Consider the following 26,304-nt stretch of genomic DNA (forward strand, 5'->3'; position numbering starts at 1 on the left):
GTGGACCACACAAATTCATGCAACAAAATTTCCAATATATTCGATATAAACCATAACAGATTTTAAATTTTCACTAATAATATGGTGCAATACCCAACCTTTGTTTCTATTGATTTTTTACTAACTACTGATATTCTTTTATTGATTTTTTAGTTTTACTAACTACTGATATTCTTTTATTGATTTTTTAGGAATAAAATTTAAAAATAATAATAATAAAAATTGGAGATGTAAATGATGAATGGGGTGTTTCCCATATAAGAAAGAATTAATCCAACCCAAAAGAACACAAGACCTATTTCTGATTCTAGGACTGAGAGTGAACAGAACTGAAGAAGATTCCAGAACATGGCCGGGAATATCGAAGTTGAAGAAGACGATCGCGTGCCGCTAAGATTGCGACCGGAGTGGTCGGACGTTACTCCAATCCCCCAAGACGATGGCCCTAGCCCCGTCGTGCCGATCAACTACTCCGAAGAGTTTTCTGAAGTTATGGATTACTTTCGTGCTGTTTACTTCGCCAAAGAGCTTTCCTCTCGCGCTCTTTCTCTCACCGCCGAAGCTATCGGTTTAAACGCCGGAAACTACACCGTACTTCCCAACCCTAACCCTAACCGTTAATCTCAATTTCAGATTCACTCGTAATTTAAATGAATAGCTTGTTGCTAACCCAAACCCTAACCCTAACCCTGATGATTTAATTGAATTTGTTGTTATTGTTGTTGTAGGTGTGGCATTTTCGGAGGTTATTACTTGAGTCACTGAAAGTTGACCTACATGTTGAAAGGGAATTCGTGGAGCGTGTTGCCAGTGGCAATTCGAAAAATTATCAGATTTGGTGAGATTTCTTTCTTTGATTCTTTGGTTCCAACTCCAATTGTCATTTGTAGTGATTCATTTTCTAGGTAACTGTTTAGGGTAAAGAAACCAAATGTAGAACTCTTGCACTGGAAGTTCTGTTTCAAATGTATTGTATTTTACTTGCAACTAGTTATTGTATTTGTGCATATCTTTTTTTTTTTTTACCTTGCTGAAAGTTATAGATTTATGTTCAAGGATCACTTGAGTTTTTCATAAAGCACCCGGCTATGTTGTGTTTGGGACCTCAATTTGTTATTAATAGTGGAATGCAGCAAATTTTATTATTAATTATATTTATATGACACAGCTATTAAGTGGCATTTGTGTCTATGTTGCTATACAAACAATCTAGTAACAAAATGCTTCTAGTAGTATTCAATGCTATGTTGTTAATCGCGGCGCGAAGCGGAAAAAACGAGACGGCCGCTTCCGGTCTTACCGGTTCAGCGCGTTAGGGTGAAGCGGTCCAAAGCGATCGCAGGTTGCGGACCGGATTGGATGCGGCCAAAAGCACCTCTTTTGCTGTAGTCTCAATTCAGGTTGGGTCGGGTCCATAAAAACCATTATTTTCAAAAGCTAGAAGATGGTTAGAAGATGGAGGAGAGATGAAGTCGCGAGACGAAGATGGATGAGAGACGAAGTCGTGGAGAAGAAGATGAGGTAGTGGAGAAAGATGAAGTGGGGGTGATTCACAGAAAGAATAAGAGATGAAGTAGTGGAGAAAGATGAAGCGGGTATCAGTAACTATTTAATCAATAAAATAATGTAGAAAGTGGGTTGAAAAGTCAGGAAAAGAAGAAACTATTTCCAATGTAACAACTGTATACACCTATGATTATAAAAATATAGTAATATGGTTTTTTGAAAAAAACAATAGTAATAAATAATTATACTTAATTCTCTTAAAAATAAATAAACAATATATAAATGCTATTAAAATATTTATTTTTTAGTGACCGCATCACTAAAATAGCGCCTGCGTCGCTCCCGATTTCTGCACCACTCCCATTGAGGTTCACCGCGCCGCAATTGGAGATTAACAACATAGATTCAATGATGTTTTCATGTTGGGTCAACACTGTTATGGACTTATTTTTGAAGTGTTTTCATGTTGTATCTTTATAGCATTAGGCTTCCTTTCTTAAACTAGTTATTGTGCCAGTTTTTTTTCCTTGCTCAAAGATGTAGATCTGAATCCCAAGAGCACTTGTGCACTCAACATCACTTCCATTGTGTTTGGGTACTTGTTTATCATTAACAGTTGAGATGGAAGAAAGGTAATAATGGATAAAGCATACTAGTTTACATACAGATAGATGGATTTTCAAACACGATTTTTCTTTCCTCCATAGTGGAAAGAGTTTATATAGAGTGACACCTCTCACCTTACAAGCTGGTCTTTAAGTCGGTTATGTAAGGATGAGTTAGGCTAAACTCTAATACTCCAATGTCAATCTGATAGTGGGTGTCACAGACTCTAGTCTTTGTTTAATGGGCTAAGCATAACATATGTTTATTCACCTGCAGATGTTGCTGCTCTGGGACTAAAAAATTGTTCTTATTTCTCGTATTATTTTCTTCATGGACATTTTGAGGATATAGTTTATATTTGGTATTAGTTTCATATATAAACCATACATAGTCATGATGTCCTGCTCTAGGTTGTTAATCTCAGATAGCGGCGCGTAGCGCGAGACCTCCCAAATGCTATAGCGGGATGACCGCTTTTTGTGAGCTTTTAAAATTCAAGGTAAATACTTAATATAAAAACATAAATACTAAAATAGGTTTCAAACAACATACATAAATACTAAAAATAGGTTCCAAGTTCCAACAACATTCATAATGACTTAAAAACAAAAGCTACAACATGCATAAACCAAAAGTTGCAACATAGATAAACCAAACATAATGACTCAAATTAGGAATGTATTTAAAATGACTAAATCAAATTCTAAATGTAAACAAAATGACTAAATCACATCAATCTCAGAGAACGACTGCTAATTTAAGTGAAGAGAGAGAATGTAAATGACCTAATGTCTCACTTTTAGCTTTTATATTAGTGAAATAAAAGGGAAAAATACAAATTTTCCCTTAAAAAAAATTCAAAATTATAGTATTGACCTCATCTTCACAATAGCGGTTTGTAAAGCGCTACAGAACCGCTATTGCGCCGCTATTTCACCGCTACGCCTCCACTGGAGGCTCCACAAATTGCGGCCGCTATTTCCGCTATTTCGTATAGCGGTTAGCAGCCAAAAAGCGTCACGGCGAGGTCCTCTACCGCTGCGCTACACCGCTATAGTGCGCTATTGACAGCCTAGGTCCTGCTTTAAACTACTTCATTTAACTTTTTTCGCATACACTTCATTGTATTGATCTTGATGCCAGATGTTTATAGGCATCATAGACGATGGGTTGCTGAAAAATTAGGACCTGAAGCTAGAAGCAGTGAACTTGAGTTCACCAAAAAGATTCTGTCCGCAGACGCAAAACATTATCATGCATGGTCTCATAGGCAGGTTTGTTTCTCCCAGTCTCCACAAATCTTAGTTTCTCACGGTTTTTCCTGTACATATTTTATTATCTTGTTGGCAATTGGGCATTGTAATTTAGTTGTATTAACTTACTACTGCGACTCTATAAATTTTGCTTCTTTTCTTCTATATACAGTGGGTTCTTCAAAATCTAGGAGGATGGGAAGATGAACTCAAATACTGTAGTGAACTGCTTGCAGAAGACATATTTAACAATTCTGCTTGGAATCAGGTATCCAATTGTTGTTCATGTTATATTTAGTTTGGGTACAACATGACATACATAAGTATTCAACATGGCTTAAAGATATTTAACATGGATTTGTATGATTGTTGCCTAACTAATCAATAGATCAAATGAATGCTGTATTATGTATATTTATGTCACCGTCCAAAATGTTACATTTCTCAGCATTTACAATTGAGAAACAACTATCACGCAGTGCTATGTCAAAGTTTCATTTATTCTAATCTTTAATATTAGCTAATTTTCTACCCTGAGTCAGATTTTTCTTTTTGGTCCTTTATTTCAAACAAAGAGCTCTTATAATTTAAACAATATGTTGTTAAATCAATCTCTTGAATATAATTTAATGAGTTAAATTATGCCGCAAGGACCGCCAACATATTCCCTTCCACTTGTACCTCTATGACCTAATTGACAATGAGGTAAAAACCTATGAGAACATGTAATATTCCTAAGATCCAATCATACTAGGCCCAGCACAAAGCTAAGATGTTGCTATTTAATAACCGAATAGCCAATTATGAAAAAAAGACCAAAGGGGGAGAACTTAGAAATGCTTTTGATTCCTATTTGCTTATTAAGTATGCTGTGTTTTCCACGTATGTGGAATAACTTGACAGTCTATAATGATATTCTTATCCTATTTGCTTTTATGCAGAGATATTTCGTCATAACAAGGTCTCCCTTCTTGGGAGGGCTAAAAGCTATGAGAGAGTCTGAAGTGCTTTACACCGTTGAAGCCATTATTCCCTACCCCGAAAATGAAAGCTCATGGAGATATCTTCGAGGACTTTTTAAAGATGAATCCACGTTATATGTAAATGATGCCCAAGTATCTTCAGTATGTTTAAAGGTTTTGAAAACTAAGAGCAACTATTTGTTTGCTCTCAGTACTCTGCTGGATCTTATATGCCTCGGTTATCAACCAAATGAAGATTTCAGAGATGCCATTGAGGCTTTAAGGACTTCAGATTTTGATAAACAAGATTCAGATATAGCAAGAACTATTTGTTCTATTTTAGAACAAATTGATCCAATTAGAGTCAACTATTGGGTCTGGCGCAAGAGTAAACTTCCTCAGGCAGCTCAACATTAAAGGATGAATTTATGTCATCTTTGTAATTTTTACTGTCTGTTTGAATTGGACATCATGAAACCCCTATCCTTCCTCAACAGTAGATTGTTGAGTGATAAAAGGGTGGTTGTTTTTGTTACAATATGTTTTCTGGCTGTATTTCTATATTTAACACTAACAGCATAATTGATTTAGCTTTGCTATCATGTTGACAAACCAATGTACTCCAAAAAACTAATGTTTTTTTTTTAATCTTAATTTGTCTGTGTTCATCGCACTTTTGTTTTGTTAATTTAACGAGCTTCTCAAGCATATTTCCACATTGAACCAATATCATATCTTGTATTAATGATGTATTGCCAACATATCTGGAGTCTAAGGGGATGCTGCCCCTAAATTTGAATACATACACTAAAGATGATAATACTTCACCATCAAGTATGTGGCATAACCCTCTTGTGATTTTGTGGTAAACATCTTGTTCAAAATTCTTAGAATTGAACTTAATCTTTAAAAGAACATTCAAAATTCTTAGAATGGAACTTCATCTTTAAAAGAACATTACACAGCTGGTAAGTGCAGTATACAAAGCCACAAAATTTGAGAGAAATAATTAGCTTCAGCTTTCAATTTCACTAAAATGCTGTAAGAGACTTGTAGTACTATTATTGAACCTGATATATCCTTAAGTATTGGCATGACAGTAAAATAGAATTAGTTGAAGATATGTATTCTTCAATACATACACTCATAATTTAGTTGAAGTACAAGTCTTTTTTCAAAATATTTACAACACTCATAAATGGGTATGAGCGATACATTTCTCTATAATCTAATCACGTCCAAATTCTCAGCTATGTATGTATATAAAACCTGAAATTAAATAAACAGCCTGATTCGAGCTTTTGTTCGATCAAGACTTATTGGATCTAGAAGATGAACTTGAAGCCTCCTTGAACGCTGATGGGCAGAACTTACTTACACCACATTCTCCACAGCGAGGCCGTAAAGCAGTACAAATTGTCCTTCCAAATCCTACCTGTTCAAATTCATATTCAAGCCAGAGGATGCTTTACATATATACAAAGAATGTTGTAAAACAGATGGTATCATAAGAGACCAAAAAATGTTTTTCACAATGCAGCAATAACCACATCCAAAATATAACCACTTATGTGCATTTGTTGGTATATCGTCAAAGGGGGTGAGTTATGCATACCAAGAGAGGATTTATTGCAACCCATTCTTCCCTTGGAAGCCACTGTTGCAGCGCTTTTCTCGTTTCTTCTGGTATTGAAGTTCTCTGGCATTATGACGCGGGGTAGAAAATTTAATAACTTCCATCCAATTTAAGACATTCAATAAGCCTTAATATAGTAATTTGTATATTTTTTTCCTCTAGCCAGCAAACATAATGAAGCTTATCGCAACTATAATGTGACACTGATATTACCAAATATAAAACAAACCTGTTTTGTGCCTGATCTCGAAACCCATCCAAGACGATTGCAGATGCGGTGGACATGAGTGTCTACACATATTCCTTGGACATTGTTCCATGCAATAATCATAACCTACAAATGCTAATACCATTAACAAAATGAATCTTAAAACTAATGAAACATACTGTTTGAATTATGAAAAAAATGCGCACATACCAAATGAGCAATCTTAGGACCTACGCCTGGAAGCGAGAGTAGCTCCTCAATTGTGTTAGGTATGTCCCCGTCATATTTTGTTAAACAAATATGAGCCATTTTCTTCAAGTTACTGGCTTTTCTTATATAAAACCCAACCTGTGAAAATAATACCCAAAAGTATAAGCATAGATATTCAAGTAATAGAACACAAAAACGACATAAATAAAAGAAATCAACATCTTATAGAAATACTGGAAGCATCAAAAGTGGCATCCTTAATGTGCCACCAAATCCAAATTATTTGAATCATACAAGAAACACGGTTTTCAAAAGCAAACGACGAACATACAGGGTAAATCAACTTTTTGATAGTTTCTTCATCAGCATTGTTGAGTGCATCAGCAGTAAGCAGACCATTTTGACGAAGACGTTGAGTTGCTCCTATTCTTGAAAAAACAAACTCTTAAAGATGACTACACTTATATGAGCAACTACATGGACCAAACTACTTTATACAGTCATGTCGCGAAACATAAATATGATTGAAAAATAACATTGCAGTCTTAGAGTGAAACTTCACAAACTACAAACAGAAGGAAACACATCTCATGACAGGTATTTCGTGACCATAAACTCGAGAAGGTAATGTACTTACCACGAGTAATACGCTCTTTAGTTTGGCTTGATAAAAGCGTAGATGCCAGAACAACAAATCTTCTTTCCTAATTACGCGGATAAAAATTTAGTTTATGCTGACAGTAAAGTTATCCACATCAAGGTACATTTTATAATAATCACATTAACGGCATAAACCGAAAGATTAGTCTTTAATTTATGTCACACACAAAATCAACATAAGTAGGACATAGATTAGACCTTAGGAGGATGAATATCATCATCTTCCCGATCTCCAGAAGTGTCTATCGAGTGACTCATTTTACGAATCCCTTCAAGCACATATTCCCAATTGGCAGGACACTCATCTACATGAATAAACAAACATACTTTAACCTCCCTAAACTAAAAACACTTTCATAGAACAGAATCAATCCAAAACTGCACATTGAATGCACTAAACAGTAAACACTTACTAAATTGACCTAATTCATTTGTTTCTGTGTATGCAGATCCTTCAGGCTGGACAAACTTCTGTGTAGTGTTTTTGGGTGTCTTGTTCATAGCATGGACGCGAATTTGGAACACTGAAGGGTTTGAAATATGAAAAACATAATGGAAAATGAAGCAAAAAAGAGAATTGAAAATAAGAAAGGAGTGTGAAGTTAATACCTCGGTGTGAATTGGATTTGGAGGAGAAAGAGAGTGTTCTTGTTATGGAGGAGACATGGATTCGCACCAAACATACAAGCACCGACATTTTAGGACATTGGCGGGAGGGACCAAGGATTAACCGATATATCACCCAAGTTGTTAGTTACTTTGCTTTTCTTCCTTCAATTTTAATGTTTAAATAAATCTTGCTTGTACACAACACTTATCAATAGAGTTCATTAATTGTAATGTTTAAATAAATCTTGCTTGTACACAACACTTATCAATATCTTTAAAAGAAAAAATTAAATTAGTCACAAATGATTTTGGACTAGGTTAACAAATGAAGCGGAAAGCAGTGGAGCAGAAGTGATCGAACAGGGAGGGAAATGGAATAAAAATGTCATTTTATTATTTGAATATTTTACTACGGAATACAACAATTTTATCATTCCGTCCAAATTAAAGGTACAAAGTATGTCATTCAATTTCATCTAGTTCCATTTCATCAAGTAAATTACACTCTCCCTCACATATTCCACTACTCTTCTCTTTTATATTAAAATATGCACTTCTCTCTCATCTTATGCAAAATATATTACATTACACTCTCTCTCTCTCTTGAGAGAGATACTAATATTACACTATCATGTATTAAAATATACACTCATCTCTCCTCTTATGCAAAATATATTACACTTCCTCTTAGAGATGCTCATGTTATATCTTCATCTCTTTATGTTTTTTTTTTTTGGTCTAGTAGCCTTAGAGATGTCAAAATGGGCTACCCAACCCTAAATGGGCCGGCCCATGCGGGCCTCGGACTTTTCAGGACCGGGCCCAAAAAATCCATATTTAAATGGACTCTATTTTTACTACCCAAGTCCAACACTGTCTGGGTTGCGGGCTATCCGACCCTAAACGAGTCTATTTCTAAAAAAAATAAAATGTTCTCCTTATTTTTCTAAGTATCCATGAAATTGCATGCAATATATATATATATATATATATATATATATATATATATATATATATATATATATATATATATATATATATATATATATATATATATATATATATATATATAAAAAAAATTAGGATTTCTAAATGGTGAATTCTTATCTACCCAACTCGAAAAGTTGGGTAAAGTTACCTCCTTTGTAAAATGCTTTGAAAACAACAAATATTTATAGTATTTTAATAAATAATTAAATGTGTTATATTAAATGGAATCATTTGATTGGTTGGAGGTACACTACCCAACTTTTTGTAATGGGTAGAGAAGTTGTCCCCTTTCTAAATAACCCATATAAGTTGCAATTAAAATGTAAAACATCACATTATAACTATTTAATTTTGCGTGCTACATTAGATAATTTATGATGTATTTTAAATAGTTATAATGTACCAATCGTTAGTTGGTTCAGTGGTGATTGGCGCTGGACTTGGTAGGGAGAACCACGGTTCGATCCCCCGCAACTGCGATCGGGAGGGGGGATGGAACCACTTGATGCCAGAACTCGCCCCCGAACCGGACTATACCATGTGAGAATGAATCTGAACCATTGGATTTTAAAATAAATGGTGGAAATTATGGGTGAATCTTATTTTTCTCTCTCCTACATCATTTAAATATCATATAAATATCTCATTCTCATATGATATGCCATATATATATATATATATATATATATATATATATATATATATATATATATATATATATATATATATATATATATATATATATATATATATATATATATATATATATATATATATACTAACTATATCCTCCTATAAAAATTACATCAAAATTTTTAAAATCTCATTTCAACCTTATTTTTAATTAGAATATATAATGGTGTTTTTTCTATACTATCGATATAATTATATTAAGATGAAACCTTTTAAATTGAAATAAAATCAAACCATCAACTTTTGTTTGATATTTATACCTTTATAATACCAAAAAAAAAATTAGAATACATAATACGCAAATTATTTATAGCATACCTTTATGAATTAGGAAAGGATAATTTCTAATTAAATTAAAATTTTTTAATTTTTTCGGGCAGACGGACTACCCATGGCCCATACGGGGCGACCCATATTTTCTAGGGCTTTTTCGGGCCGGGCTTAAAAAGGCCCGGATGTAAATGGGCTCGAAAAATAAGGCATATGCCCTAACTTTTTTCAGACCTGATGGGCCGGCCCATGGTCTTCGGCCCATTTTGATAACTTTAAGTAGCCTAGTGAACTTAATTTCATTCCTCTGAGAGGCTATCACTTGGGCTATGTTCAACAGATAATTTTTCAGGAAGTATTTTTCTAAGGATGTGCGCGGGAAGAAAGAAATTGAATTCCTAGAGCTGAAGCAAGGAAATTTGACTTTGACGGAGTATGCTTCGAGGTTTATGGAATGAATTCCTAGAGTTGAAGCAAGAAAAATTGACTTTGACGGAGTATGCTTCGAGGTTTATGGAAGTGACAAAGTATTATCCGCATTACAGTGAGGGACAGTTGGATTCTTGAAGTGTATTAAGTTTGAGAATGACTTGCGTCTGGAGATCAAACGGGCAATTGGTTATCAGCAAATTCGTAGGTTTGCAGAGTTGGTGAACAATTGTAGAATTTATGAAGATAGCAAAGCTCATTAGGATCATTACAATAGTTTGAATGAGAAGACGGGAAACTAACATCGAGACTGTAAGAAGCCTTACGATGCTCCAACTGATAAAGGAAAACAATTTTTTTTTTATGGGAAGAAGACAAGTGAGGAAGGAGCTCCCGCTCGTGTCAAGTGCTATAGGTGCGGTGAACAAATGTGGTAAGACAAGTCATCATGCTCCTAAGTGCAAGGACGATTGTCTGACTTATTTCAATTATGGAGAACATGGTCATATCAGTACCGGGTGTTAGAAGTCAAAGAAGGATGCTATTGCCGCCAAGAATAACGGTCGAGCGTTTGCTTTAAGCGAAACAAAGAATTCCAAGAAGGACAACTTGATTCGAGGTACTTGTTTTACTAACAATGTCGAATTGGTTGCTATTATTGATACTGGTGCTACTCTGATACCGCTTGGTGTGTCGAATGCCCCATGTGTTTTCATGGAGTATATAAATCGAACTTTCCATTTGTTCTAGATAAATTTGTTGTGGTTTTCATTGATGATATTCTGATTTATTCTAAGTCAGAAGAAGAGCATGCTGAGCATTTGAGAATTGTGTTGCAAGTGTTGAAAGAGAGGAAGTTGTATGCAACGCTGTCAAAGTGTGAGTTTTTGTTGAACGAAGTGAGTTTTAGTGGCCATGTGATTTCTAGTGGTGGAATTGTTGTGGATCCTTCTAAAGTCGACGTTGTGTTGCAGTGGGAGACTACAAAGTCCACGACTGAGATTCGAAGCTTTATTGGTTTAGCAGGTTATTACCGAAGGTCATTGAAGGATTTTCTAAGTTAGCATTACCATTAACTCAGTTGACTCGAAAGTGTTAGGCTTACATGTGAGATGTTCAAGAGACATTTAAGCATAGTCACCTGATTCCAGATTGTGAGATTTATGATATTGAGACCTCCACTACATCTGGGCTTGCAAACTGTTTGCCAAGAAATGGGGCTTTTTCTGCTCTTGTCTTGTTTACCTGTCCACACAAATATTCTACAAATATAATCAATTTTATTCAGCATAAATTTGGGTAGGGGGAAGCATTGGAGCCAGTACTGAGGTATGGCAAAAGCAAAACTCTGAATGAGTTGAGCTCTGCCTGCATAACTGAGAAGCCTTGGTGTCCAGTGCCTAATCCTCCCAACTATCTTCTCAATGAGAGGGAGATAGTGGCTAATCGTCAGCCTTTTACTTGTCAGAGGAACACCAAGGTATTTGATTGGCAGCTGCCCCTCATCAAAACTAGTTAGCTTCTTGATGGCTGCTTTGGTAATGTCATTCACAGCACCATAAAAAAGCTTACACTTCTGTGGATTCACAATAAGACCTATAGACATGGAAAAGAATTTAACAATGGTGATCATCATGTTAACTGAGGTAGTATCTCCCATGCAGAATAAGATGATATCACACTTTGCATGAAATTTGAATTTAGGATCCCTTTGCATTTTAACAAGCAACCTATTTAAGTACTCCATCATCAGCACAAAAAGCAAGGGGGATATGGGATCCCCTTGCGTAATACCTCTACAAGCTTTCATTGACTAAGTCAGCTCACCATTCACATTGAACATAGGAAACCGTTGTGACAATAGACATAATCCAATCAATAAATCTACTAGGTAATCGTATCTCCATCATGATATATTGAAGAGCCTTTCAATCCACCATATCATATGATTTTTGGAGGTCAAATTACATCATGCAGGGTCCCATGTTTCCTACCATAACCCTTGATGGGCTCATAAGCTAGCATAAGATGGTTGTGAATATGTTGGCCAGAGACAAAAGTTGTCTGATAGAGGCTAATGGTACCCTGCATAACCTTTCCCAGCCTAGCTGTAAGGATTCTAGCAATAATTTTGTAAAAGGTTGTGCATCTTGCAATAGGTCTATAATCCCTAATACAATTGACATTGGAGCTCTTTGGTATCAAGGTAACCACAGTATTGTTAAATTTCCTATGCATCTCACCATGATTAAAGAAATCTTGGATGGCAGCAACAACATCATATTTGATGATATGCCAACTAGATTTAAAAAATTTGGCTCCATACCCATCTATACCAGGACTCTTCAAATCACATATCCCCTTAAGGGAATTATCAATTTCCTGCATAGTGACATTGCTTTGGAGAAAAGCCCTCTGATCCCAACTAATTTGTTTCCCTTTTCTCATGGCTTCAATATCTATTTGGCCTAAGTTAGGACTCCCAGTTTCCATTAGACTACCATAAAACTCAAGAATTTCCTGCTCAATCTCAGGCTGCTTTGTGATAGAAATGCCATCAGACTTCCTCATCATAGTAATATTCTTGCTTTTTTGTTTGGTTTTGAGGTATGCATAAAAGAAAGCATTTTTCCCATCCCCCATCTTCAACCAATCAACTTTTTTTCTCTGCTGGAAGACTTTTTCCTCTATAAGATTCCACTTTATGACCTCATCAGTGAGCTTTTTTACCCTCTCAATTTGTTGCCTATCCATTCTGTTTTGCAGAAGAGTGGCTTGGGAAGCAAGAAGATCACTCCTACTCTTAGCAAGGTTCCTCCTAATATCATTGTCAGGTTTGTGCAGGGATCTCAAGACAAGTTTGAGCCTCTATAACTTGTGTCATAAGATATTCATAGGTCTGCCTCTAGCAGGTTTACTCCAGCGATGTCTAACAACATCTTCATACCCCTCAATGTCAGGTAGGTGGTTACTAAATCTGAACAGTTTGTGCTAAGGTCTAGTCTTTGGGACAAAAAGATGAAGTACAGCATGATCTGAAATGTTAGGGGGGGAGGATGTGCAGGGTGGCTCACTGTTATTTTGGAACCAATCAACATTAGCCATGAGTCTATCAATTCTAGAATAGATAAGGTTTCTACTTTGTTTATTAAACCAGGTAAAGAAATTCCCAGAGCAGAGCTATCCATCTCACTAAGCCTAGTGGTACTCATCATATTGTGGCGGTCTTCATATTCAGCCTCAGTGACCATGTTTCCACCAATACGATCCTGCACATTGAGTACATTGTTATAGTCACCTATAACACACCAGGGTCCCTGTTAGAGCTATTCAAGTTCTCTATGGTTTTCCACAAACTCCTTCTAAGATCCACCTGATTGTGGGCATAAACTGCAGTTAGCCAAAACTTAAAAATACCATTAGTATCATATATACCACAATGTATGTGTTGACCACTACTGCTCTCAACTCTAAGATTAGTATTGTCATCATTCCAAACAATCCAAAGCCTACCATTGTTGTGATTAGGGTAATTGTCTACATACTTTCCAGGCAGGTTGAGTTTATTCCTAACATTATCAATTTTATTGCACTTGACACGAGTTTCAATTAGAATGCAAATATCATGCCTAAGCTCGAGGAGACAGGAGCTAATCTCCCTTAGCTTGCCAAGCTTATTGAGCCCCCTTATATTCCAGGATACTATCATGATGTACTACCTATGGCTACTAAGGATCATTCAAAATCTCTAGCACACCAAATCCATTAACACACTTCACAATAGTAGATGGTTTAGTATAAGTAATTTTCTTCTTACCTCTATCCCCAGTTGCCTTATTGACCGTTGTCCATTCCTGTTCCTCATCTTCCACATGAACTCTATCGTCCTTTGTGTAATTGCTACATGCTCAGGTATTGGTCCAGACATTGAGGCTTTGGCTTCCAGACTTTTCTCTGGGGCTCCATCCCACATTGATGTCACACCTTTTGACATTTCTCACAGAAATTGGGCCGTCATTCATACTCAATGGGTTGCTTCAGTTTCCTTCCTTCCAGATCCTTGATAGTGATTTCATCAATTAGCTTTCGTGTAATGTCAACTTCCACCAAAATCCTAGCATAGGATACACGCAACTCATGTGTCGTGCATTCCTCTGTCACCAATGGAACGCCAATCGTGCTCCCAATCTTATTCAAGCTTCGAGCCCCCCAGAGATGAAGAGGGAGCTTATGTAGTTTCACCCAAATAGGGAAGGCCTTGAGTAAATCTTCCTTTACGTTATAGTCAGGCCTCCATTCCTTAAGAATGATAGGTATGTTGCGTAACGTATACAGTCCTTTTATCATTACCGCGTCCATGTCATCGTTCGTGATAGTACATGTCAGGGAGCGTCACAAAATTCCAAGTCTTTGCCATAAAATTCTTCACCGCGTTCATAATGAGATCTTCCCCATGTCCATATAGAATTAGGGTATTCTCCCAGAATCGTAGTTCAGATGTTACATCTTCCTCTTCAATTTCAATGCCAAATTCACCCTCGATTTTTGCAGGTGCCACATACGCCATCGCCATCCCCTTGGTAGGGTTGCGATTCTCATTGAGCACATCCACCCACAACTTTCGTAGATCTTTCGTGTCATCTAGGTTTTCCTTTTCCGCCTAAAAAACAACCGTCTCAGGTTCAGTTGTTATAACTTAATCTTCGCAAGTTGTAGGAGTTTTCACCGGTTAAACGCCATCGAATTAGGGTTCGAAGGTGACGGAGGCACCGCAACTTTCAGACGCCCTCGTATTACTATTAGAATATTTTCTATATATACTTTTTAGATACCATATATTTGTTTCAACTTTCAACCAATGCTAAATGCATAGTATTTTTGTTTAAAAAATGTATAACACTAACAAATTTTAAAATTAATCGTTTTAATATTTAATCGTGTGTAATGTGTGTTGCAATTATAATATTTAAAAGATTATATCCAACAATGATATAAAATTACATATGCATTCAATCAAATCATGTTAAATAAATATTTCTTAAAATATTTTCAAAATTTATCTTCAAAATAAATGTACATTAAAAGAATTTATCTATAAAAGACAAGAAATATATCGAAGACAAAACATCACAATTTCATTCCGTTCCAAGAATTTGAGTTCATCAGTCATCACCAACAAGTACAAAAGAAGCGTAAGCGCGTGACCTCACCCTCTCTCTCTCTCTCTCTCTCTCTCTCTCTCTCTCTCTCTCCGCTTTTCTTAGAACATGAATGTACTATGCAACTTTCTTCAAATTGAAATTTCTTTTCAATCTTTTTCTTCTTCTTTTTGCAGGTGAAACTTTCCAAATATGGTTGTATCAGAACTGTGTTCTTCTCTGGATGCAATTAGGGCATTTCTTGAACACCTCGTTGATCCAATGCTGCCACAAGAACCTTCTATTCAAGATGATCCTCCACTATCGCAACAACAGAAAATCGCAAAACAGGTTTCATTTTGTAAATTTTGAAACTGATGAAATTGAAGTTCCTGTTTGATTGATTACATGATTATTATATAGGTTCATTCTGTCGTGTTACTGTACAACTATTACCATAGGAAACAGAATCAGGAGCTAGAATTTGTGGCATTTAGGGAATTTTGTAAGTTGATTGTTGATATGAGACCAGCATTGTTGCCCTATATGAAATTCACGGTAAAGCGGAATGAAACTGACCTCGTTGATGTGGAGGAGGAACTGTCGTTAACTGAAAAAGCGATCACGAGTTCTTACGATATAAGTATGATTTTAGACCCGTCGAGAAGTGTTCCTAATATAGAAGGATGGCCTATTTCAAAAGTTGCTGTACTTTTGGTTGATAGTAAGAAGGAGAATTGTTTCTTGCGGTTTTGTTCTGCTACTGGTGGAGTATGGTCCTTGATTGAAAAAGATGTGGATACGTCAGGTCAAGTTTCTGAGGTTACAAGAGATGTCAAATGTACAAACCAAAAGAGAAGAGTCATTAAGAAGTCCTCAAAAGATGGATTAAATGAAGGTAGGATTTTGGAAGTTGGATATTCGGCTGTTAAGGAAGCTGCGGGTAATTCTCATTCTTCTACAGAAAGATTGCGATAGCTATTGCTTTGTTAGGAACTATAGTATTTGAGTTTTAATTTATTTGTAATTAGAATCATGTCGCGGAACATTCTTCCCTGTAAGTTTTTATTTCATTTGTCCAATTTATTTAACCCAGTGAAGATGACTAAATGAAATATCATGATGTATACTTTTCTTATGTTTTCTGTATATTGAGGTTAATATCAAAACATACTTTGTTCTTCCATATTTTCTGTACGGTTAATTGTTTTTTGATTCATAAAAGTGTGATTCTTGTATCAATATTTCTTATTTCCCTTACAAACAGGTGTCAATAGTATTGATATAACGCTTTTGAAAAGTTACACTGTGTATTCCCAGAGCAAAGAGAAGACAGCTTCGCGCTTTTATATAATGAAGTGCTCAAAGTTGATCAGTGAGGGGTTTATTCAAGTTCCTATCAAAGATTTAGTTAAAAGGTTCGTTATAATTAGTATGGTTTTGCTATGGGCTGATGGCTCGGGTCTCAAGGGTGAATTGCATAGCTGTGACTAGTTTTTACATTGATAGGGAAATAGTTTCCTTTTTGTTTCATCTATTCAGTTGGATTAATTTCCGTTGTCAGCCGAAAAGTCAAATATACTTTGTTTGCATACCAAGAATTGTCTTCACTTCTAAATCTAGTTATAAACTTTTTTATGAATCTGTACATGTTGATTTGTAACTTCCATTTTGATCGTTGTTTTATATCTAATTGTAAACAACATTTGTGTGTGATTCTCTATAACATTTTATATCTCATCTTTGGATAGCTTCCGGGGTCCTTTGGTCAAAAGAAGTTCTAGCAGTTGGAAGGTCACCTCAGTCGTCGAGCACTTCCACATGCTCCCTTATTCTGAAATAATCTCAGAATGGATTTCTAGGTCCGTATAACTCGCCTTTCCCTTTTTCTGTTACCCAATTTAGATTGCTTTACAAAAATGAATTCTGACCTCATAACCAGAAGTCTCAGAAACATTACATAGATTTCCTCAAATTATTTCGGATAGAACCCGAAAAATCAAAGTAATGAAATTGTATATTATTGAATGGAAAGAAGGAGCTCAAGAGCTCTAAAATCCTAACAAGAGATAGCTCTCCTAACCAACTCTAACAATATTTCTGAATGCCTCCCGTTATCCCCTTCCCTACCTCTGATAACAGAAATTCCCTAAAATCTGGGAGTATCCTAACTAACTCTTATTTCACTTCTCCTACACCCTTCTAGAATATGCCTAGGTGTTCTATCAATTTCCCATTTCTATTATATGTTTTCTTTTGCACCTCTTTCCATAAGTAATGATGGCTTTTGTGTAATATGTTCTTTTCTATGTAGAGAAGCTTTCTCAGATAGTTTGCAAGATTCAAAGCCAGCAGAGAAGCAACTCCTAACGTGTGAAGTGACAGAGTCACGTGTAAGTAGTGAGGGCATGTCTTTTAGTCTTGATAACAAGCCATGCAGTGATACTATTGAAGCTCTTAATCAGAAAGAGACCAATGGTGTCTGCTCAGATACACGGTGTGCTACTGTCAAGAAAGGCCAGGATATGGACATGAGCAATTCTTTAGTTTTTCGATCCAAAATTAAAGAAGAATGCCAGCCGCATATTGCAAATACTTTACAAGTTAGTGAAGATCAAAAAATAGATAATCCATCTACACAACATCATTCAAATGAATGTAATGACCCTAGAGAGGTTTGAAGTTTATCTTTTCTCAAGCTACTATGGTAGATATGTTTTAAACAAAAAAATTTGTATTCAGTAAACTCTTACTAGTTGAGTCTATTGAGATTTCACGAGTTTGCATAGACTCTAGAATTTTGACTATTTTTTTGTTGTTGGCTTGAGATGGCTTTTTCTTAAAATATCAGTGTTAAGGTTTTCCCAATATATATTATGTCTCATCCAGCTACATGACATTGGATTGGCAGGTTGAGAAGGTTGTTTCAACAAGGATGCACATTACTTCGAGTAGAACCAAAGATAATATTTCTGAGTCCATAGAAAAATGTACCTTGATTGCAGATAATTCCAACACTGATCTTGAGAAGGTCCAAATTTCCATAGATTCGAAGGGGAAGATGGATGTAACAGATGTGTGTCCTACAGTGGATGCAGTTAGGGCATTCCTTGAACAATTGGTTGATCCGATGCTGCTGGCAAAACCTTCTACTCGTGATGATCCTCCGCTATCTCAACAGCAGAGAGTTGCAAAACAGGTTTCTTCATTCACCTTCTCACTTTTGTTATTGTAATCCCAATATTAACACCTAGGTCATTATTCGGAGCTGGTTTGAGTTAGGCCTTTTTTTGTTCAATACTGTTTTTATTCTTTCTTTGGAGTGTAGTGGATTAAAAACAATACTCTTAACCAATGAGAACAACCAAAACCGTAGAGGCAATTTAAATGAAAGGTGTTTCGATATTGATAATATCTCTTTAGCCAAGACTTGTTTTGCGCTTTCAATAGACATTTACATGATATGATATCTCACTCTTAATTACTTGATCATGGTTTCCTTCATACCAGGTGCATTCAGTTGTGTTATTGTACAACTATTACCACAGAAAACAGCATCCAGAGCAAGCATTTGTGGCATTTAAGGAATTTTGCAAGTTGGCTGTGGACCTGAGCCCAGCTTTGTTAACATATATGAAATTCACTCAGAAGCCAGATGAAACGGACCTTGTTGACGTGGAACAGCAGCTGTCATTAACCGAAAAAGTGATCATGAGTTCGTGTGATATATGCACATGTCTAGACGCGTCAAAAAATATTCCAAATATAGAGGGGTGGCCCATTTCAAAAGTTTCCGTCCTTTTAGTTGACAGTAAGAAGGAGATCTGCTTCTTACTTTTTAGTTCCATCACTGATGGGGTATGGTCAGTGATTGAAAAAGACGTGGATTCTTCCGGTCAAAATTCTGCAGTTACAGATGGAGTCAAACATGCATACAAAAAGAGAAGAGTCATTAAGAAGCCTACAAAACATGCGTTAAATGTTAATGAAGATGGGTTTTTGCAAATTGGATATTCTTCTGTAAAGGAAATCACAGGTAATTATTCTTCTTCTAGAGCAAGATTGATATAGCTATAATGTTAGTAAGTATAGTACTATAGTTTTAATTTTTTTTGTAATTAGAATCACATATCAGGGGATATTCTTCTGCGCTTTTCTATATTTTGAGGTTATTATCGGGACATACTTTATTTCTTTTATTTTATGCATAATTAATAGTTTTAACCCATTAAAATGTTATCGTAGCATATTGCATTTTTAGTTATTGTATCATTATCTCTTAACTTATGTTTCAGTAGGTGTTTTATGATTCATAAAAGTCAAATATGATTCTTGTATGCGATACAGGTGTCAATAGTATTGATGTTATGCTTTTGGGAAGTTACACTGTGTATTCCCAGAGCAAAGAGAAGACAGCTTCACGCTTTTATATAATGAAGTGCTTGCAGTCGACTGATGTGGGGTTTATTCAAGTTCCTATGAAAGATTTAATTCAGAGGTTCGTTATAATCTGTATGCTTGTGCTATTGGCTGATAACTCAAGTCCCCGTAACATTTTATATCTCCTCTTTGTATAGCTTCCGAGGTCCTTTAGTCAAAAGAAGTTCTAGCAGTTGGACGGTCTCCCCAGTTGTCGAGTATTTCCACGTGCTTCCTTATTCTGAAATAATCTCAGAATGGTTTTCAAGGTTGGTTTGATTCTCCTTTCTCTTTTTCCGATGCTTGATTTAGATTGATAGGGCTGTATTTTAGCATTTTTTTAATTCCCAAATTTCACTAATGTTGCTATTTTAAATCGCTTTTTCACTTAAGCTCATAAGTATAAGAACCTAGGAATTAAAAAAATTATGTAACTAGATCACAGTTATGAGTCAAATCCCTAATACACGAGAAAATGCTTGATGTGTGAATTTACAGTAATGAATTCTGACCTCTGAATTGAAGTCCCAGAAACATAACATAGATTTCTTCAAATTATTTCTCATTTCCATTTTTTGTTTTCTTTGGCACCTCTTTCTATAAGATAAGGATGACTATTTTGCGTAATATGTTCTTTATAGAGAAGCATTCTCGAATAGTTTGCAAGATTCAAAGCTGGTAGACAAACAACTTCCGAAGCTTGTAGTGACTGAATTGTACACAAGTAGTGAGAGCGTATCTATTGGTCTTGATAACAAGCCATGCAATGATACTACTGAAGCTATTAATCAGAAAGAGAACAATGGTTGTGGTACAATTAAACGACACGGTTCTGTCAAGGAAGCCAAGGATATGGATGTGGACAGCTCTATAGTTTTTCCATCTAAAAATAAAGAAAGCAATCATATTGTCAAAACTTTACATGCTAGTGAAGATCAAAAGGTTTTAAATCCATGTGAGCAACACCACTCAAATGATACTGTTGGAGCTCTTAATCAGAAAAAGAACAATGGTTACGATACAATAAAGCGGCATGGTTCTGTCAAGGAAGCCAAGGATATGGATGTGGGCAACTCTATAGTTTTTCCATCTAAAAATAAAGAAGAAAGCAAATATATTGTGAAAACTTTACATGCTAGTGAAGATCAAAAGGTTTTAAATCCATCTGTGCAACATCACTCAACTGATACTATTGAAGTTCTTAATCAGAAAGAGAAGAATGGTTGCGGTACAATAAAACGGCGTGGTTATGTCAAGGAAACCAAGGATATGGATGTGGACAACTCTATAGTTTTTCCTTCTAAAAATAAAGAAAGCAAGCATATTGTCAAAAATTTACGTGCTAGTGAAGATCAAAAGATTTTAAATACATATGTGCAACATCACTCAAATGTTACTATTGAAGCTCTGAATCAGAAAGAGAACAATGGCTGCAGTACAATTAAACGGTGTGGTTCTGTCAAGGAAGCCAAGGATATAGATGTAGACAACTCGGTAGTTTTTCTATCTAAAAATAAAGACAAAAGCAAGCATATTGTCAAAACTTTACGTGCTAGTGAAGGTCAAAAGATTTTAAATCCATCTGTGCAACATCACTCAAATGATACTATTGAAGCTCTTGATCAGAAAGAGAAGAATGGTTGTGGTACAATAAAACGGCGTGGTCCTGTCAAGGAAGCCATGGTTATGGATGTGGACAACTCTATAGTTTTTCCATCTAAAAATAAAGAAGAAAGCAAGCATATTGTTAAAATTTTACATGCTAGTGAAGATCAAAAGGTTTTAAAACCACCTCTGCAACATCACTCAAATGAACATACAAGCCCTCACGAGGTTTGAAGCTTATCTTTTCTCATACGATTTAGATTATTACTTCATGTGTCTCATTTATAAATGTCATGTTTGGAATATTTGTGTCTCAAATTCTCTCCCTTTAGAATATTTTGACAACGTTTAATAACTTTTTCCGATAGTATTAAATTATGTTTAGATACTGCGGTAGATGTTTTAAACTATTTTTTTGTGTTAAGTAAACTCTTAATGGTTGAATCTATTGAGACTCCAAGGGTTTACTTAGACTATAGAGTTGACTATTTATTTTGATGTTGAGATAGTAGCTCTTATTTAGAGGCTATAGTTTTTCCCCCCTATCTCTCTTAACAAAGTTTCTCCTACCTGTACTTTTTCTGTTTTAAGTAATCAATATTTTTCTTAAAAAATAAAGCAGTTTCAAAGCTTCTCCAAATTGTTGGAAACAAAAAACTCATTAATGTTTCACTTTCCACATTCCAATTAGCTGAAATTCATTGTATAGAATGTAGAAGTTCAATGTATCTTAGGAAGTAGTGCTAGTTTAAATGCTCCATTGTAAATTGCATCTTTCATTGGTTATTATGTATATAAATTATGCAAGGTGCTTAGTAATTCAAGCATATTCAGAAAAATTGTCTCTCTATTTTTCACACATGGCAATGGATTGGCAGGCTAAGAAGGTTGCTTCAACCAGGACACACGTCACTGAGGGTGGAATCAAAGATGCATCTTCTTTTGATAAGATTTGTGCTAACACCACTTCTGAAAATGAATCCGTAGAAAAATGTACCCTGATTGAAAATAACTCCACCACAGATCTTGAGAAGTTCCGAATTTTCATAGCTTCAAAGGGGAAGATATTGTCAGAAACTGCCATCAAAGTTCTTATTCGAAAGAGGAATGCTCTGGTAAAAACCTCTTATTCTTATTATTAAACAATAATGTTGGATTGCAGTTCAAATTACTATGCTTCTCTGTGTTGTATTTTTGTACTACTGTTGTCATCATTTTAGAATCGAATTCAGCGAATTTCTGTTACGGACTCTTACATTTATCTAAGATTAAGTTTATTTGAGCAGACTCTTCAGCAGCGAAAGATAGAGGATGCGATTGCTGTGTGTAATATGAAAATTCAAAAATGGTTAATTGGTATGTTTTCCTTAATCGTCGTTTATCCTTGCTTCTCTCCTACTTTCCTCTATCAGTAAGGTTTTTCCTGTCTCATTGTCACTCTAAATTGCGTGTGTTTTCTTGACAAATGCAGGCGAGGAAGATGACATGGAATTAAAGATAGAATCCATTATAGATGGCTGTAATGATACATGTTTAAGAAATCAAGGAAAGACATGTCAATCTCTTGAGGGTCATCAATGCGTACTTCCATCTGTTAAGAGAAAAAGATTGTCAGAGGCTGTGCTCAGTTTGCAAACTCCTTGCCAGGCAAGACATGTTCTGATCAATACTTGTTATAATTTTCAATATCCGTCCATGCATAGTTTGGAAATTAATCGTGATTGATACATTAATATGATTACATACTTATTTCATGAACTTGAGAGTATTACAACATTAGAAAATGACTAACTAGTTTCACACATTACGAATTTCCTTTGATCATGCAGGAACTAGATGATATATGTCATGTAAACAATTGGATCCTACCGACTTATAAATTATCTCAATCAGATGGTAAGACTTTGTTTTTTTTTTTTTTTTGTCATTTTGATTTATTACGCGAATATTGAATTACTGTGGATTGTGTATATGTTATATAACGATGGTTTAGATATGTATGTTGACGAATTATTATTCAAGTATATTTGATTTGCATGATTATATTTTTGAAGGCAAATTTCAATCTAATGTAAGAGTTAAAGGATTGGACTTTGAGAATTCATGTGAGGGTAATCCATGTTCTTCACCTCATGAAGCAAGAGATTCAGCTGCTGCTCAAATGTTGACCAACTTAAGAAGAATGGCTAAATCAGACATATGATTGATTTCATTTAATTGTAAAATTGAAACTGGAGTATTCATATGATTGATTTGTGAATAAACCTACATATATTAATGTAGTGGATCTGATTTTTTAATTGCAATTAGTCTTTCATATGGTGGGTCACATATAGTCTATAGAGCACATTGCTAGATATTTAAAAGAGTTATGAACATTTTCTCTAATGAATATACGACAATTATGATATTTATCTAAAGCCAGAGTTATTCACTATGATATTTGTAGAACTAAAAACAGAGGGATTAAGATCGTAAATTATATAAAATTATGATATTTGTAGAACTATTGTATAAACGTGCGGTTCTCGTATAACATATTATTTTCATTCTATATAATATTTTGAACTTCAAAATATTGTTATTATATTTATTATTATGATTATAAAATTCAAAAAATATATATGAATACAATAATAAAAATAAATAAATAATTAATTGAAATTTATATCAAGACAATAAGTGAGTGAATAAATAAATTGTAGGAGTTATAGAATAGAAAAAAAGAAGTTAAAAAATTTATTTGTTATATTTATATATTTATATACTTATTCAATCAATGACATTTTTAAATTATTAACTTTTGATATAGTATTTACTTTAGATTTGTAACCTTTTACTGTCCTCTTAACTATTAACTTTTTTTTTTATATATATTTTTCATAGATTTAAAATTATTCATTTATTAGTTTTGAAGTAACGATGATTCAATTCACAATTTTATAATGATGTAATGATCGGTTGTTATTCGTAGAAGCCGATAAATCTTCAAATTGAAAGACAGATAAATTTGTGTGCATCTTTATTACAACGACAATAAACAACGTGTATTAAAATAAATATGAGTATAAAATATTATTAAAATAATAATTAGAATTTATACTATAGAAAAAAAATTAGAATTTATATCCAAAAGAAAGCATTAGTATCATTCTAGAATTGTGAAGAAGGAAATTAAACCAAAATAATAATAAAAAATCAATACAAAAAATAAAAATATCTAAACAAAAACATATGTATTATAGTTTCTAAAGTTTAGATTCTTTGTATGATTGCAAGAGACGTATATTTTAATATTCATTCTAAGATTGTTATTTGTAGGAGCTTGTGCCGATTAGACCCTCTTTCAAATTGTAAAACCTGCAAAATAATAATTAAAAATTATATTACACAATATGAATGTGAGTATGAAATGAATTTGAATATGATCAAAATAGTATTTATGAAATAAATTTAAATATGATCAAAATAACAAAATAAAGTTTATTTGAAAAAATATGGACATGAAATAGATTTGAATAGATGTAAAAAAAAATGGAACTTTCCAAAAGCTTTTGGATTAGATAAAGATAAAAAAAATAATTCTCTTTATGAATCGGTGTAGAATAGTTCACTCATTCATTCCATGCTTTGTTAGCTTATTCATAAAATTCTAAAATACATGTATGAGAAACAAAGTGCGAGGAGTTTATCTATTTAAGGAAGAAAATGAACCAAATTTATTCAGTTTTAGAATAATAAAATGATATTATGATGAGACGTTTTATAAACTCTTCATTTTCTAAACATTAATTTTTTCAATAATTATAAAAATAATATAATTAAAAAATTTATAACTGATTTTTGTTCCAAAAGTAAATTGTAATTAAAATACAATATAATAATGATAACATTAAAAATTAATAATAAAAATTTATATAAATTAGTAATTATTATTGAAATACATTTTTCAAAAAAATAAATCAAGTAAGAAGAAAATTATTTGTTACTTTATATAAATTTTAAATTACTTTATTTTTCAAAAACATTTTTAAAATTGTTATTAAAAACTTTATTGATAGTAACCAAAAAGAAATATTATTTGTAGATTTTAAGAATAAAATAATTTAATAACAATGTAAATAAAATTAAAATTTATAATAAGAAATTAATTAATTATTAGATCAAAAACTACCTTTTTAAACTTTTTTATTTTATTTTATCACTTCAAAATTTGAATTCTCTAATTTGTTTACTAATAATACCTATATTTAAATATAATAATATTCATCGATTAGATTCTCTCCTATCTAGACAATTTTTTAATTTTCATTTTAGATAATTTTTTTTAAATTTACGAACTCATAAAGATACTTTATTTTTTACAAATTAATAAAATAGAAACTCATAAAGAAAACTCATCATTGTAGTATATTAGTTAATAGAAAATCATTAATAAAAACTCATCATTGTAGTATATCAGTTAATAACATGATTTTTATTTTATTTTTATATATTATCATCATTGTAGTGTATTAATTATAAGGTTAGTAATTTTTAAAAAGATATTTTTTTTTTTAAATTTTTTGAATTAAAATAAAAAGAATGGAGATTTTTTTGTTTTATTTTTTTTTAATTTATAATTGAAATTGGAATAAGAATATGAAGAATATTATTATTATTAAGGTATTATAATCATATCAATTTTATTAATATTTTTAATTTGAAATTTTTGTAAGATTGACACATATGCTTTTAGCTAGGGTTTTGTTAATCATGACAATCTTAAGTTTATATTAAGTAGATAATGAATTTAGACATGTTTTGAAAATAGTGAAGGGTTGTGAGAAAAATTTTCAGAGTATATACTTGAAAAATATGTGGTGTTAAACACACGAAACCTGTAAACATTGCAAAATGGTGTGCTTGTGATTGTGTTAATTGGTTTTAAACAAGGGGACTATTAGAAGGATAATTAGCCAGAGGCCCGTCTCCTCTGTTTAAGGGGAATATGTCTCCTACAAGAGAGACTTTTTTTAAAATGAACAAGAACCATTGGATTTGAGATGCACCAGTATTATTAAATAGCTTTCCACACACAATTCACTACTCATGAAGAAGAGACCAATTT

General features: G+C 33.7%; 4 protein-coding genes across 5 annotated transcripts; 2 read left to right on the forward strand and 2 right to left on the reverse strand.

The window, feature by feature from the left end:
- The first annotated feature begins 227 nt into the window (after nt 1–227).
- Nucleotides 228–4,981, forward strand: LOC131621859 (protein farnesyltransferase/geranylgeranyltransferase type-1 subunit alpha). The gene is made up of 5 exons (XM_058892902.1): nt 228–591; nt 729–838; nt 3,266–3,386; nt 3,538–3,633; nt 4,307–4,981. Exons 1-5 carry the CDS (start codon nt 349–351, stop codon nt 4,742–4,744), a joined length of 1,008 nt encoding a protein of 335 aa, XP_058748885.1. The 5' UTR covers nt 228–348; the 3' UTR covers nt 4,745–4,981.
- Nucleotides 4,982–5,096: 115 nt separating this feature from the next.
- Nucleotides 5,097–7,817, reverse strand: LOC131621860 (endonuclease III homolog 2, chloroplastic-like). The gene is made up of 9 exons (XM_058892903.1): nt 7,651–7,817; nt 7,455–7,565; nt 7,240–7,346; nt 7,019–7,085; nt 6,713–6,804; nt 6,382–6,519; nt 6,193–6,297; nt 5,943–6,026; nt 5,097–5,762 (listed from the first exon to the last, which is right to left on the reverse strand). Exons 1-9 carry the CDS (start codon nt 7,736–7,738, stop codon nt 5,637–5,639), a joined length of 918 nt encoding a protein of 305 aa, XP_058748886.1. The 5' UTR covers nt 7,739–7,817; the 3' UTR covers nt 5,097–5,636.
- A 3,287-nt stretch (nt 7,818–11,104) lies between these two features.
- On the reverse strand, nt 11,105–11,842 carry LOC131621805 (uncharacterized). The gene has a single exon (XM_058892843.1). The coding sequence runs from the start codon at nt 11,840–11,842 to the stop codon at nt 11,105–11,107; it is 738 nt and encodes a 245-aa protein (XP_058748826.1).
- Nucleotides 11,843–15,137: 3,295 nt separating this feature from the next.
- On the forward strand, nt 15,138–23,513 carry LOC131621861 (uncharacterized). 2 transcript variants are annotated; one of them, XM_058892904.1, is made up of 16 exons: nt 15,138–15,224; nt 15,368–15,521; nt 15,594–16,113; nt 16,438–16,588; nt 16,922–17,032; nt 17,485–17,845; nt 18,082–18,369; nt 18,681–19,206; nt 19,518–19,668; nt 19,748–19,858; nt 20,231–21,422; nt 22,073–22,309; nt 22,481–22,550; nt 22,666–22,841; nt 23,024–23,090; nt 23,249–23,513. In XM_058892904.1, exons 2-16 carry the CDS (start codon nt 15,384–15,386, stop codon nt 23,395–23,397), a joined length of 4,248 nt encoding a protein of 1,415 aa, XP_058748887.1. In that variant the 5' UTR covers nt 15,138–15,224; nt 15,368–15,383; the 3' UTR covers nt 23,398–23,513. The 2 variants fall into 2 exon arrangements, with proteins under 2 accessions (XP_058748887.1, XP_058748888.1); XM_058892905.1 differs by lacking the exons at nt 15,138–15,224; nt 15,368–15,521 and having other exon boundaries at nt 15,915–16,113; nt 16,491–16,588.
- Nucleotides 23,514–26,304: the final 2,791 nt, after the last annotated feature.

Source organism: Vicia villosa, unplaced genomic scaffold, assembly GCF_029867415.1.
Source record: "Vicia villosa cultivar HV-30 ecotype Madison, WI unplaced genomic scaffold, Vvil1.0 ctg.000011F_1_1, whole genome shotgun sequence".
Classification (NCBI taxonomy): domain Eukaryota; kingdom Viridiplantae; phylum Streptophyta; class Magnoliopsida; order Fabales; family Fabaceae; genus Vicia; species Vicia villosa.